The following is a 15,744-nucleotide window of genomic DNA, read 5'->3' on the forward strand; positions in this document are numbered from 1 at the left end:
TCCAAGGTAACTCTAACCCACGGAGCTCATTGCCCAAAGAAATATACTCAGTATAAAGGATCACACTGCACACCTTCTGTGAAGCATAGGGATTAAACAATAGGGTGTGTTCAGTTAAGAGGCTTCTTCAGTTCTGTAGCAAGTGCAGGAGGTCATTGCTACCCACAGCAATAGCTCCATGCAGTTAATAATGATGAATGACAAATGACTATCATTTGTTTATTTTTATTTTACTGCAAAAATATCATTTCTCCTTAGGGATTAATAAAGCATTTTTCCATTTCTATTTAATTTCCCTTTAAAAGAGCGTAGAATCCGAGTCTCTCTGTGTGCAGCTCTGCTTTCTGCGTTGCTCTCGCCTAATAACACCATGCAAAACGTTTTCATTAGAATTGTACTCATTTCTAATGAAGATTTATCAAAGTACCTTTAATATCGCTGGGGACATTCTACTTACTTGGCACTTTGTTGCGCTGAAAAATGATCAAATGTCTCTTTTTCTTTTCTCAGCCATTTCAGCTGACCTGGCTGGCAAACAAATCGACACACACATGCAGACATAGAGGCAGCACTCCTTAATTGAGCAAAAGCCAATAATACCTCAAGTAGGTTTCGTTTTCCCAGCGAAGCAGAGCTAACCAGAAACTGTTTCATGATCATGTCTTGGTTTTTTTTAATGAAATAAGTTCTCATTATTTTTTTCACAAACAAAACTACAGCTTGTACAAAAAAAAGGAACATGGCTGCAACTTTTTGTAATGAAAACCAACATTTTCAATTGAACCTTACTCACTTTGTCACAGATACAAGTCGAGCCTTTGAGTTGTGATGAGTATATTTGTAATACACTTCTTATCCCTGTAGAGACACATGCAGTCACAGTCTGCTGCACCTGCAGCCATCACAAACTGGATTCAACCATGATTTAATGGAGAAAAAAATGTAGTGTTGAATCAGTCAAAACATTTCTGCAAATTATGATGCTTTTAGAAGTGAAAACACCTCCGTAGGCACACAGCCTCCTGCTCCGTGGGAATTTGATGCCTGTGTTGACACATTACGCAAAATTCAACCACAATTTAATGAAGGGTTCTCTAAAATCATCTAAAATGGGTCGTCTACTTTGCCAAATGAACAAAAATGTCAAAAATTTAAAAAAACATTTTGTTGAATCAATCCGGACTTTTATATAACATAAAAAATGTGATTATCATATTACTTTAATATACTATATTATATTCTTATCATTTATTGCTCTTAACATTACTGAATATTCCAAATAACTGGCATTTTCTAAAGATCCAAAATCATTTTGACAGTTTGCGGAACACTGTGTGTTTTAAATGCTGTACACCGTTCGCCATACATCTGGAAGAAAAAAGCTCAGGCAGTTTAGGGTTGTACAGGAAGCCAGGCTTGACCCCCTGTCACATCCTCTAACATCTCTCCCATGTAAAACACATCCATGAATTAACAAAAACAAACAAAGTAATGATATTGAAAAGAATTATCATGTCGGACCTGATTGAAAGCTGATGGCACAGCTGTCCTGAAGATTTCTTGGCAGTCGTATGTGAGGAGATGGATTCAGGTGTGTGACCTTCAGTGACAGAGCTGAGCTGAGTTGAGCCGAACTGCTGAGCTTTGGCTCCGCGCTCAGGGCTGTAATTACACACACTAACACAGCGTAGCAGAGGCCACCCTGACACACTCACACACACACCAACCAACCCATTTCACCCCTTATCATAGCCTCAGCTCTAAGTGTCCTATGAAGTGTAATGTTGTGGAACAGATACAGGGATTGTAGCTAGGGTGGTTAACTCCTGGATGGGATGCAAAGAACACTGCTTTCATACTCTGTGAACTGATGATTATAATGAGACAGCCTGACCCCCACCGCCAGCAACACCAACCCACCCACCCAGCAGGCCATTCTCTCCCTCTGCTCACTTCTGACTCACTCCTGCTTTCCCTCTATCTGCAGTGGACTGTGTGGACCCCCAGTGCGGTGGGCACGGCGTGTGCGTGCGCGGGGAGTGCGTGTGCTCGGCAGGATGGGCCGGAGTGAGCTGTGACGACCCGCTGCCAGCCTGTCAGGAGCAGTGTTCAGGACATGGCACCTATCTCCCAGAGTCAGACACCTGCGCCTGCCAGCCCAACTGGACGGGACCAGATTGCTACACAGGTAAGAAGGCAGGATTATTGTTCACATTCAGATTCTTTCAGAAAAAGGGACAAAAACTGAAAATTGAAGCCTCACATCACCAGATTGCCAGTGTTCTTGTAGCGCGTGTGGTCTTGCCAGATAATATTTCTGGGGATTTGATAGACATGTGAGGGAAGCGTTGCCGCTCTGTGTGTGTGTGTGTGTGTGTGTACATGGGCGGTGTGTTGCACTCACTCCTCATGCTAGTTCGAAATTTTATTTCCCCTCATGACTCTTTGACTGCAGCGTGCAGAAGCACTTGTACGCTCGCACTCATTTTACTTTGCATTTACACTTTCACACACTTTTGCTCTTGCACACATACTTACGTACACACAGACACTTGGACACACACATGCCCTTAAGCTAAATGAGGAAAAAAATGCCAGTGAGGAAATAGATAAATAAATAAATAAAAGACCTCTATTCTAACTTTGCTGCAAGGCCTGTCAGAGACTGCAGCTCTGAGGAACATGCAGCTTATTAGTTAGTGAGTGGTTGTTAAATATAGCTGTGAAAGCTTTTTTTACAGCTATAACTACCTTTCTTCACTAAACATTCTGCCTGGTTAAATAGACAGCTGCTCTCGATCACGAAGAAAAGGCAGCAAGATGTCCATTGAAGCAAAGCCAGCAAGGCACGTGTACCGAGGTGTTTAAAATACAGAAGTGCCATACACAGTGACAAAAGAATTGTGCTTGTCTTTGCCGTGTGAGTTGGCTGAGAGGAGAATAGCCATTCTTAGACTGGCTTTTCTGTTTTTCCACCACACTAACTTCATGCTGGTGTTGGGAAAGATGTGCACCATGCAAACCAATGATTTGCAGGCAACTGTTATTAGTGTCTTCTCTCAGGTGTATGCAAGCCTTATTACGGTGATATAGCCTATGATAATGATAGACCGTGGCTGAATATCTGAGATATGAGCCCCCTCCCTTCTACCTGCTGGGCTTTTAATCAAAAGAACCCAGCGATTCTATGTCCTGGTCTTGTTGAGGCATAGCTAAGTTAATGTAATTCTAATAGAGAGCTGAAAAACTCTCCAACTTTAATCCACTTTTTACTCCCCTCTCCATGCTATGTATATTTAAATTGAAATAACTTTTTACTGCAGCAGGATAAGTAGGCTTTGTGTGCCTCTAGCACTTTGCTCTCTTTACTGATGGATGAGGCTTTGCCTCTGCAGAGGGAGTGAGTGTTAGATGGTGAGGAGTGCAGAGAAAAGGAAATAGACAAAGATGGGAGGGAAAGAAATTTGAAAGGATGTTGCAAGAGAGAAGGAGAGAAAGGGACGCAGAGACAGAGAGCTGACAGAGACAAAGATGGAGAGACTTGGCAAAAGAAGTGGTATTAACATTTGCGCTAAATCTGATCAAAATGTCAGAAAAGAATAATGGAGCTGAATTGGAGTCCCAGTAGTTTAAATATGCGGTGCAAATACGAATCATTTGGCTTTTATTATGAGCCTATTCACTCGTCTCCTCCTTAAGGGAGCTAAGCTATTAGAGGTGAGAAGATTGTGTATTGTGAGAAAGTAGAATAGTCTCTTTGGTTTTTCCCTCCCTCACCTATATCCAATGGCTCGCCTCCAGTTTTTATTTTCCTCAACTTTTTTACCTCCTCTCTTTGTCCCCTGTGTCTCTTTCGACTTATTCTTCCTTGCAACGCTCAATTCCTCCATCTGTTACCCTCCCTCTCATTCCCTTCGTCCTCTCACACTTACATGCTTTTTTTTCTCACGCGTGTCTCCACCCACCTGTTCATCAGAGCTGTGCCCGGTGCCATGTGGCAGCCACGGTGTTTGCTCAGAGGGCCAGTGCCAGTGCGAGGAGGGTTGGATCGGCGCCGCGTGTGACCAGAGAGCATGCCACCCTCGCTGTGAAGAACACGGCCAGTGCCACGATGGGACTTGCATCTGTCAGCCTGGCTGGGAAGGAGAGCACTGTAACATCGGTGAGCCGGGTGCTGTTGCGTGTGGGAGGCGCTCATTTGTGACTTGTGATGCTTTGAATTGTATCATTTAATATAGGTGTGACTACTGTTTAGCTAACTTCCATTTACATCATTTCCGCCTCGTGTTCCCCACAGTTACTCATGATTTGGACGTGGTGGTGAAAGGTAACTCATTTTTTTATTGAGGATTAAAGTCTTTTTTTTAACTTCAACATGGTAACAAATTCCAAAAATGTGTTTGTGTGTGTGCATTTTCGCACGTGTGCACGTGGGACACGTTCAGACGGCTGCCCGGGGCTGTGCAGCGGGCATGGACGCTGTACCCTGGAGCAGAGTGGCTGGCGCTGCATCTGCCAGGCTGGATGGAGTGGGCCTGGATGCAGCGTTGTCATGGAAACTGACTGCAGTGATGGAACTGACAACGATGGAGGTGACATTCTAACAGCATCTATCATATTCCACCTCTTTTTCTCTTTCATGCCTCTTTCATTTAGCTCTTTCCGGCAGATCATCCACGTCTTCTCATCTTGATTCTTCTGCTAGGAAAAAAAAAAAAAGAATTCCTCATTGTTCCTCTCCTTCATCGCCCTGTGTCGTCCCAGCTCTGCCGAGACTTCTGTAGCGCCCTGCCGCCCATTATTTTGAATATGTATCTGTGTGTATAGTGAATGTGTCTCCATTTGTGTGTGTTTCTGATTTTCCTCTAATCATTGCTAAATGTCTGATATGCTTACCACCTGCTAGGATAAAAGGCACTCAGAAATGTTCTCAAGTCTAAATACAGCAAACCATGCAGAAAATGTTCCCTTCGTTTTGCTCTGAGGTGTCTGGTAACAGGTGAAGGTGTGTGTCTCTCCGTCATTTAAAGTAGCTGGATTTTCCTTTTTTTAATCCTTAGAAGAAGAAAGGAGTATCTTTTTTTTTAGCAGGTGCTCTACTCATGATCATCATTTCCTGGCCATTTCAGGCCCAACTACAACTCTTCTCCAATTCATAACCAATTTTTGATACAGTCCAATATTACATTGCTTTCAACTTTGCACATTCATTCTGAAACCCCATCAAATATCCATAATGACTGTTAAGGCAGTTCTGTCATCCATCGCTGCAAACAAGGTAGTGTTGCCTTTGTTTGGAGGAAAAGCTTGTTTTTTTTTCTCTCTCACTCGTTTATTTTTGTGGTTCCCCATTTATGTCAAGAGGTGTTTGAATCTGCAGCAGCAGGAAACCTCAAACACAGTCTTTTATTGGTGCAGGGCTCAGATAGCGACAAAGTAGCCGTTTTTTCCCTGCACATTGTTTACTAAAGCTGCGTGACTGACTCAGGCAGCACTTCAAAGTGTCAGTGTTGACGGCTGCTCAAAACACGAGTCACAGGCCCTTATTCTGGATTACGACCGGAGAGTCACACAATAAAACACCTCTTGTGGTCTGTAAAATAGGGGCTGAGCAGGGAGAAACGAGTCAGAGCAGGGCCTCGCCCTGCCAACCTTGGCGGCACTGTTAGTTATGTTTCTGTGCCGCTTTAATAGATTATGTTCCACAGCTCACAGTATTTCTTATTTTTAACTAATGTGTGTTTCATCTGTTTTATTTGAAAATGAAGGACAATGAAAGGAATAAATTAACTCCTGGTGTATTAATAGCGTTAAGTGTTAATTTAGTCACAAATTCACAGTGTATAAGTTTGACAGTGTTTAAAGGAGCACTCCACCAGTGCATGTCAGTGCAGCACTCATAGTGAAAACTACTCAGCAAGTAAAAGCAGCTGTTTAATATCTTCTGTGGCCCTTGAGCTTTGTCAGGTCTGAAATAAGTCTTAACTAACTTCATTTCAAGCAGAGCTGTACATATTAAAACATGACGAACATTAATAAACACAGTTGCCAATGCTGTCCATAAGCAGTTGCAAATGGCAAATGTGAATGCCACTCTACGTGCAAAGGGCAGCATCAGATGCAGACTGGTGATATTTAAACATGAAATGGCAGAAAAATGAGAGGAATAATGACCTCATGTCCATATTGGAGCCCTGTTTTTTTCTTCGTTTTGTCATAGAAAATGTAGAGTGGATGCTATGCAGTCTATGCTTGATTTTTGTTCTTTTGGTAGCTGTAATCTTTTTGTTGGTGCTGCCCAAACACCAGTTTTCCCGACTGTGATTTGTTGCTTTGGCTGTTGAAAGGTTAAGGATGGGTTCAAAAATTAGACTCTGGCACCAAAGAGCAAAGCGAAACCAAATCAAACACTGGCATTTTGAAGGAGCATCTTTAGCTTTGGGTATGACACATAATCACTGTGTCTATATGCAATCTAATCTTTTTTTGTTTTTACCTCACTGTGGTTTCCTTAAGACTACACTGCTCTTTAGCTATAATACCTTGAATTTACCTCACCTTGTGCTCTAACATTCACGATGCCTTGAGCTCTCTTGTTGACTTTCTTCAATCTGAATGAACAAATATTTGAGTGATTTTCGATCATGATCATCGTCCAAGATTATCTCCTGACCACATTTCTTCTTCAAAGATGATGGCTCACCAGCATCCTTCCAGGTAGTAATGATACGTTGGGCACTGTGTAACCCAGTTTTAGCAGTTTCAGCAGTTTCAGCACTGTTCTGTTCGTTTAATAATCTTTTCTTCGACCACAGTCTTCCATGATGCCTGTGCTTCTGTTTAGTTAAATCCAGGTGGTGGCTACTTTTTTCTTCTTTTTTTTTTTTTTGGTCAGGCAGTGTAGTGTGATTCCTTCGTGTACCATCAGACAGGATATTTCAGGCACTGCTGCTTTGAATACAAAATATTCCGCGTATGAGTCATGCAGTCGTACGCAAGTGCAATAAAAAAACTGCCTATGACTACGTCTTTGATACATATGTGTTGATCTGAGTTAAAATTTAATTTTGTTTGTATGAACGAGAAGGTCGAGCCAAGGTTTGGGTGGTGAGCAGACAGAAGCCAAGTGAGAGGCACTAAAAATGTATGGCAATACATGGAGAAATGATTTTGATATAAAACTGTATCTTATACTGTATATCAGGGATGCATAATATTGGGTTTGTGATGACATTTTTAAAAAATTCCACTCATTTTGGCTGATTTCTTCGGCAGATAGTGATATGCACACACACTTTTTTAACCTATTTTCTCAGAAACCAGGCCTTCTGTAGCAGATTAATCTTTCTCTTATTGTCTTAGCTGGCTGGCAGAAGCCATCATAAAATGCAATAATAACGACAATATCAATAGTACAATCCTTTTTCAAATGCGCACATCAGTATGCCAAAATCTAACACTCGGCATATGTATGCATCATTTTTAAATGCAGCCATAAACCAGGGATGCACAAAATTTGATTATTTTGTTTTCTTCTTCTTCTTTTTTTGGGACATATGCCAAAATGTTATCTATTTGTAAACTCGCTCAAATGTCTGAGTTAGATGAATCAATGCATTCATTTCAGTTTTGATTATGTTTAAAACATGACTTGCTGACAAAGTCTCCCAAAGAGTATTTAGAACATCTCGTTCTTTGCTTCCACCTCTGTGCACGGCTTTTCAAATACCATCATTTTCTACAATGCAATTGAGCCCGCTCCCTTAATTGGCAGATATACTGTCAGCTCTCATAGCCCTCTTCTGCCGTGGTCTTTTTTGTCTCTGAAGATAGACGGAGATGGAGAGATTCTATCTCGAGTAATCAGAGAGTAAAGAGGAACTTTGAAGAGAGATTTTCAATTATTTCTCCTAGATAGGACAGAAGGAAGAAATGTTTTGTGCTTCCACTTGAAAAAGAAAACAGCATTTATTCTGCATTCATAAGCATGGACATCTAACGTACGAGCATATTTACATTTGTTTAAATTTAGATTTAGATTTCATTTGTTTAAAGCCTGCATTTTCAGTGTGCTACTTTTGGCATTACAAGTTACAGAAGGGTATATTCTTTAAAAATTATGATATTTGAGATTCAATAAATAGTGTCCCTTTAAGTTCAAATAGTTACTCATATGGAAATCAACCATTGTACTACGCTACCTTCATAGGGGGAGGTTATAATAGAATATTGTTGGCCTTTGGCTCTCTGCTCTGTGGTCAGATGCATTTAAATGTCAGCACTGTTTCCTGCCTTTTCAGAAACAGGCTTGAAATAGGAAACACGAATGCCAGCCTGGCTCCTATTACCTGCGTTCTTGGTTTGTATCTGTGGCTCATTGTTTTTGTCAGACATTATGGATCACATTTAAATAATGCTGGGCATTCAAAGCATATTTATATCAATGAAAGTTGTAATTGTATGCTGATGGCCCCTAATGAATACCGTTTGATTAATACTTACGATAATGATGATACAGCTGCAGTTCATTATTGTGGCTGCATTACTGCAGCAGAGTTTGTCATTGGTCAGCGATGTTAATTCTGTTGTGACATTTGAGGTTTCATTGTGCCTTCTCAATGGCCACTGCACATAAAATATATCTAAGCAATATTCAAACTGGCCTCCCAAGGAGGGCTCCAAACAGTTCCAGGAGAGGCTTGGTGAATGGAAGTGATAAAATATTATTTTAGTTATGGGGTGGCGATCCATCCCAGGTTTATTAGCCTCTTACCCAGTGGAAGCTATGATAGGCTCCAGCACCCCCTGCGACCCTGAATTGGATTAAGCGGGTATAGAAAATGGTCGGATGGATAGATTTACTTATCAAAAGTAGACAGCTTAGACTGTGAGATTTGATTGAAAGGAAGCAGCTGATATATACATTAGAGTTGAAGGAATTTTACTGGTTTTCCCAAATTGACACTAAACAACCACAAACACAGACCAAACAATCACAGTCTCTGAACAACCTTCAACGGACAGAAAACCAGAAAGACTCGAAAAATTACCACAAAGGCAAACAAAATAATCCCAAAGGGGGTCTCGGTCTCTGACTTTGAAAACCCCAGATATAAATTATCTTGGCCTTTGGAATACAAATGAGCTCTTTGTCACTTTGTCTGTTAAATCCTTAATTAATTTTGCATAATAAAGATGTTACTGTCTAACCTATATTAAGATTAAATGGGTTTTATTTGGTAAATTTTTAATATGTACTCTATTTCAGATGGCCTGATGGACTGTGTTGATCCCGACTGTTGTGAGCAGCTGAGCTGCGGCTCTGACCCGCTGTGTCACGGCTCGGCCGACCCACTGGCCCTGCTGCAGCAGAACCTGCTGCCCCCAGCCACGCACCCTGCTCCCAGCAGCATACACACTCAGAGCTTTTACCGCCGCATACGCTTTCTCCTTGGCAAGGCGGCCACACACACTCTCCCAGGAGACGTGCCCTTTGATACCAGGTATTCATTTGTTTACTCTTTGTGCGCCTGGATCAGGGTGTGTTTTATGTATTTGCTTTGAGCGTCTCTGTCCTTGAGTTGTCTTACTGTGCAGTTTGGTGAAAGATACGAATAGTGGATAATAGAGCAAATACATCTGTATTAATGAGTTACAACGTCCATTCCCGATTATTTGTTTAATGAGAATGTGCGTGTGTGTTTGCATGTGAATGAGGCTTTTCACGTGTTCACATGCCTGTGCATACATCTCAGTGATCTGCGCTACCCCAGAGATTAGCCGTCACTCGGCAGCACATTGTTCTGTCCTCCAGTATCAGTGTCAGGCAGTGACTACCGAGTTTTTGTTTGGTACATATGAATGCTTAATGTGTCATTCAGTTACACCGGTTGCGAAGGTGTCACCATTAATTTTTCAAAGCCCTCTCACTGCCATCTAAGAGTGGAAATACATCTCACCAGCACTGTGATGACCTAGAAAGTTTGGATTGGAAAACAAAAGGGGATGCCTCTCTGAAAAATGGCAAAGTGCTTTTTTTTTACCCCCTTGCTTCACTTGTAGAATAAACAAATAAATTAATTATGTGGCTGTTTTTTCAGAGGGGAAATCGATGGCAGCTTTCAGGACAGGAGTAACAAATGGGGCAATGCAGCCACCCGCAGAAACCTCACCATCCTTCATTTATGCTTTTTCTGGAGTAATAGATATCCTCCCATCAATGATTTTGTGTGTGTGTGTGTGTGTGTGTGCGTGCGTGTTTGTCTGTGTAGCACATGCGTCTCTTCTAAATCTGTCTTCATTTGACCAGGGCAGCTTTTATTCCAGATTTAAGCAGTGTATTTCACATCAAATAGAGATTCCTCTGATAGCTTAAGGTCTATTTGAAGAGCAACTTTTTGCTGCAGATGGCACTTTCTGTCTGCAGTAATATAAACACGATATGAAAGTTTTGTTTTTTATATGACTAGGTGTTGAAAGGTTTTACTGTGGGTGAAGCTATATTTATGGCTTGTATCCCAGCAATCTCTGGCAGATTTCCCTGAGCTAAAGAAGAGAATTGTACTGAGCAGAATAAATGCAGCTGCTTTTTCTTCTCACAAGGTCATTTGGCTAGTGCATCACAATATGCTGCTTCCTTCGAACAATGATTATGTTCTCTGTTATTGTAAAGCTGTCATCTCTCTCTGTCTTTGTTTATCTCTGTTTCTCCTCTCTCTCTCCACTTACCGTCTTTGTTTTGGCAGTCGGGTAGCTGTGATTCGAGGCAGTGTTGCACTGCAGGATGGCTCTCCTCTGGTCGGAGTCAACATCACCTTCCCACAGCATCCTGAGTATGGGTACACAATCAGTAGGCAGGATGGAAGGTAGTCAAAAAAAACTCAAAATGCACAGCAATTTGCATATGTTATCCCCCTCCTCTTTCAAACTTACTTACTTTGCCTTGCTCTCTTTTTTAATCTCTAGTTTTGACTTGGTGACTTTTGGCGCCACATCTGTAACCCTCATGTTCCAGCGCCCGCCCTTCCTCCCACAAACGCGCACTGTCTGGACCCCGCACAACAACTTCCTGGTTCTGGGTCAGGTGACCATGTCCAGAGAGGAAGCTCAATCTCCCAAATGTGAAATCAGGAGTGTTCTGAGTCCCTACCCACTGGTCCTGCCCTACCCACTTCCCAGATACACAGGAGCGTGTGCAGAGAAGGGGCCAGCTGTGCCCGAGCTACAGGTACAATCCACTCTCAGGCGGTTGGATGCTGGTGCTTTGCCACAGTCAGTGTGCTGAGATGCTGTGCAGCATTAAACAAGCCAATAGCAATAGAGCTGAAACAATGAATCAATAAGATTAGTACTATTAACAGAAAAAATAGCTGCTTTACCTGGATCCAGCCTCTGTAATATGTAGATCTATGGTTCAAATATCTTTTTGGTTTTAGACTAGATATTGACAAGACACTAGACTTCCCTTTGGACAAACTGGAACTATTTTCTAATTTTTTATAAGATAAGCAGTCACCTGATGACCTGAGAAAATGATTCCCTCAGAAGTAAATCAGACTGAAATGAATAATGAAGTTATTGCCGTGCACCCTGGGAGTGAATTTGCATGTGCAAATGTATTTTCATACCCTTGCATTCAAAATTATTCAAGACTTTCCATTTTTTTAAAAATCACACATCTCAACTTGCCAGTGGTTCCAGATTAAACCTCTATGGTCTTTAAAGTCAATAGGATTCATTTTCTGGGTGAATGTGAATTTAAATTTCATTTACAGCTGTTGAGACATTTCTGTAAAAACCCTGTGGTGATGCAGGAAAAGTGACATCGTCAAAGTCGGTCACGACTCCTCTGTTTCATCCCACAGCTGCTAAGACAGTCACCAGTGGAAACCTGCAGAAAATGTGGCAATATAGTGTCAAGTGTGTGCAGATGGCAGTCAGCGAGAATGACTCCGAGATGCAACTTGTAACAGCTCAGCAACAAACCAGCCCAGTCACACAGGATTGTGCAAATTTAGCTCATTTCATATTTGCATCATACCAATGAGTAAAATGCAAATTCATACACTTTCCCACCACATAAGCAAATTAGGAGTCTACAAGTCAGACATGGAGGTCAGACTGGTCATTATACATTTAACTTCCAAAATAACACCCAAGATTTTTTTTAGAGTGAACAAACCTCAAACTTAACCCTGACCATATTACATATTTGTATATGAACACACACAGTAAAATTCAAGCTAATTTTAGAGAATCAGCAGAGATCGAGGGGAGTGAAGCTACGTTTGAACCTGTTGATCTACATCTCAGGACGTAGAGGCAGCAAGAGAATAGATGAAAAAAAACGACCTATGTTCAAGCCAAGTGTCCAATCGTGAAATAAATCTGAGCTTTCAGATTATTGATGCAAATATTTGGAGAACTCTTACAGAAAAAGTGACCCCAACAGCATGGGATTTCAGCCAAGATGGCTGGCAGTGAAGCAACTTGTTTGTCGGTTATCATGAGCCTTTTTTTTCTTTTCGTCTTTCTTTAATAGGATATGAAAGCAAGCTTTTTACATTTCTTGGGTATACTCTAATAAAAGCAGACTGACAGACACCTTTGGTAGAAATTCTATTAAATTTCTTAAAAAAGTCAATGAAAACATGGCAGACACATACTTATTGGTAGAAATTCTATTCAATTTCTTAAAAAAGTCAATGAAAACATGGCAGACACATACTTATTGCACTGTGCTGAACTTCAGCTGTTGTTTTTTTCCTGAGCCTGGCAATAGCTTTTATTACGTTAGTATTTCTCACTCTGTTCTCCATCTTGCTCTCCCCAGGCGGTTCAGGAGGAGGTTTCAATCCCAGGAGCTTTCGTGAAGCTGAACTACCTGAGCACCCGTGCTGCAGGCTACCTCTCGCTGCTGCGAATCCTCATCACACCTCCTTCTCCTTCATCTCCTGTCTCCCCTCTGGGTGGTCTCTCAAAGGTGCACGTCCGCGCATCTGTCCAAGGAAGGTTATACCAGCGGTGGTATCCTGCTGGGCCTGGCCTGGTACACAAGCTGATCTGGAACAAGACTGATGTTTATGGCCAGGAGGTTTGGGGCCTTACTCATGCAACTGGTAGGTGGAATATTGAAAAATGATCCTTATCATAGATATCTTTAAGTGAGAAAAATATGCAAAGGGTCACCCGGTGGGTATTTGTTCCCACTCATTTACTTACAGACTTACAGACTTACAGACAGATAGATAGATAGATAGATAGATAGATAGATAGATAGATAGATAGATAGATAGATAGATAGATAGATAGATAGATAGATAGATAGATAGATAGATAGATAGATAGATAGATAGATAGATAGATAGATAGATAGATAGATAGATAGATAGATAGATAGATAGATAGATAGATAGATAAGTTGTTCCAACACATACACATGGTTAGTTTTGAATTATTTGGAACTTTAGAGGTGTCTCCCTTACTTAAAGTGGTCACCTTTCTTTAGTTACAGAATCAGTTGCATGATTTGATCAACCCAGTGTTCAAATCCAACAACATGATAAAAGAATATCCCTCATCATCCCAATGAACTCTTCTGTCTGTGATAGACCGTGCAGTGGTTTGCATTAAAGCCTGATTGGAAGTCATTGTGTGAGTGATTGAGCATTCAGTACATAATCAACCAGTTGTTAATGAACAGTCTCCTGCTAAGGAAAGAAGGATTAAACATTGCCTGATAATGAATAATTATTGCAGTACTTGGTTTAGTTCCTTTAATAATAGTGTGACAACTGCTGATTTAGCAGAATGCAAGAAAGTGTCCCCTGGAATTAAAATATCATGAAGAAATTCAGAGGTTGTAATGAATGTGGTGAGAAGCGAAGCGTGGAAAAGGATGAAAAAGTAGTTTAGACTCTGCAGCACTGCTCCACGAGCAACAACACTCACTGACAGCTTGGAGGGCAAGTGTTGTTCAGACAGTGGGCAGTGGAAGGATGACAGTAACACGACAACACTTTAGTTACACATTTTGGTCACTCCCTTGTTGAATTTGAGAAATATCTTCACTTGTTTGGGGTTAGAATGGTTAGATTTAACAGACATTATTTTTACAACAACAACATCACCTTAATGGACTCCATTTTGCTGCTCGCATATCAACACAACAAAATATGATAATACTCAATAATCACATACTAGTTGGGTTACGCTGATAACATCACTTGGTTAGGGTTATAAATCAAAACTGCTTCTTTAAAGTGAGATGAATAATAAATCATTGTTAGGACTAAAACATATTCTTCATACAAAAGCCCCCATTGTGTAAATGGACTGTATTCTGACACGTGCAGTTTCTCTCACAATCAATAGCGAACATACTCTACATACTCTATACTCAATATAAGTCAACTGTTTTTATTTGCATCGTTGGGACATAAATGAACTTTATTAAAAATTAAACCTATGAACTCATATTGAAGGGTAATATTTCCACTATCTATGTCTGCCTGTCTGTGAAGAATATAGACAAACAGTGCAGCTGCAAGACTGAGCCTCCCATAAGCACTGACATTGGGCTTACCAGAGGCTTTGTCCACTCAAGTGTAGGGTCTCTCAACAAAGATTGCATCTTTCTATCCCTGGGCTTTCTCTCCCCGCCTCCTGGTCCAGCCTCTCTTCTCCTTATCGGTTAGAGCTGCATTTCATCTGCTTCAGCTCAGTCTCATCTTTCACCTTTTCACAACTCAAATGATCTTGTTTTTTATTTGTTTATCCTGCTTTGCTAGACCATTTTGCCCTCTTTACCCAGTTCCTTTAACCCCCCTGCTCTGGCAGTGCTTCCACTTTTTCTGTCCTGTCCTGAACTTTTCTCCTCTTCCTCGCTTGTTATTTCCTCCATTCCCTCTGATCTTCCCCGCTTTTCCTCTGCCCTCTGTTGTTTTCTCCCCTCTATCCATGCTTTCCCCTGATCCTCCCCTCTCTATACTTCCTCCTGCCTTGTTGGTACAACGACACAGACAAGCACGTTCACGCACACGTACACCGACCATTGCACACGTATATACACACCCATGCTCGCACATTGCTCGTGAGAGCAAAAGAAAAGGAGATCATGCTCTGTTTGCTGGGGTGAACACATTGCCTGAGGCGTCAGCAGCGGGGAATGAAAGCTTTCACCTGTGAGATATTGAGTGTGCATTTATGGACTGTGTTGTGCATGAGTATTGTTTGCGACAGTGTGTCTTGGTGTGCTGTATTGTTTCTTGTAATATAGCCTGAGTAATATTTGGTTGTGGAGCTGTTCTCCAAACAATGACACCTTTCCTTCGAGATTGCTTTGTCCCTTTTGTCCTGGAAAAAAGCCCTGTGCCTTAGATTAAATCACTTTATTGTATTTTTTTTTAAACAGGACAAAGTATTTATGGTAATTTTTGATAGATTTTCACAAGGATAAACTGGTTTCCAGGTCATGAAATAGGTTCTTCAAGGATGAGGCAATGTGACTTTAAGGGTCAGAAACTAACAACACTGAAGTGTGACATTCTGAGACATCTATTCCCGTCAAGGAAAAAAAATGTGGTGTAAAATCTATTTAGCCAAGCATCCCTGACGAGCATTGATTATGCCTCTCAGTTCTGTTGCTGTCCTTCAAAAACAAGATTACAAATTTAACAGAGCTTAAGACACCCAAAATTGAAACAAATGGACCCTTTGAACGATCCTTAATGATAGTTCCTGGAT

The 15,744-nt window shown here is 41.2% G+C and overlaps 2 protein-coding genes across 2 annotated transcripts in view; one reads left to right on the forward strand and one right to left on the reverse strand.

Moving 5' to 3' along the window:
* apool (apolipoprotein O-like) overlaps positions 1–15,744 on the reverse strand; it is a 353,684-nt gene that overhangs the window by 257,127 nt on the left and 80,813 nt on the right. The gene's annotated exons all lie outside the window — the stretch shown is intronic.
* The window catches only part of tenm1 (teneurin transmembrane protein 1), a 177,242-nt gene that overhangs the window by 102,529 nt on the left and 58,969 nt on the right, over positions 1–15,744 (forward strand). The window contains exons 11-18 of the mRNA XM_072396098.1: positions 1,988–2,188; positions 3,977–4,162; positions 4,298–4,327; positions 4,446–4,592; positions 9,269–9,503; positions 10,746–10,865; positions 10,966–11,227; positions 12,833–13,118. Of these exons, the coding sequence (XP_072252199.1) occupies positions 1,988–2,188; positions 3,977–4,162; positions 4,298–4,327; positions 4,446–4,592; positions 9,269–9,503; positions 10,746–10,865; positions 10,966–11,227; positions 12,833–13,118 (1,467 nt within the window). The remainder of the gene's footprint in view (positions 1–1,987; positions 2,189–3,976; positions 4,163–4,297; positions 4,328–4,445; positions 4,593–9,268; positions 9,504–10,745; positions 10,866–10,965; positions 11,228–12,832; positions 13,119–15,744) is intronic.

Source organism: Leuresthes tenuis, unplaced genomic scaffold (genome assembly GCF_036924035.1).
Source record: "Leuresthes tenuis unplaced genomic scaffold, fLeuTen1.0.hap1 SCAF_11, whole genome shotgun sequence".
NCBI classification, from domain to species: Eukaryota; Metazoa; Chordata; class Actinopteri; order Atheriniformes; family Atherinopsidae; genus Leuresthes; species Leuresthes tenuis.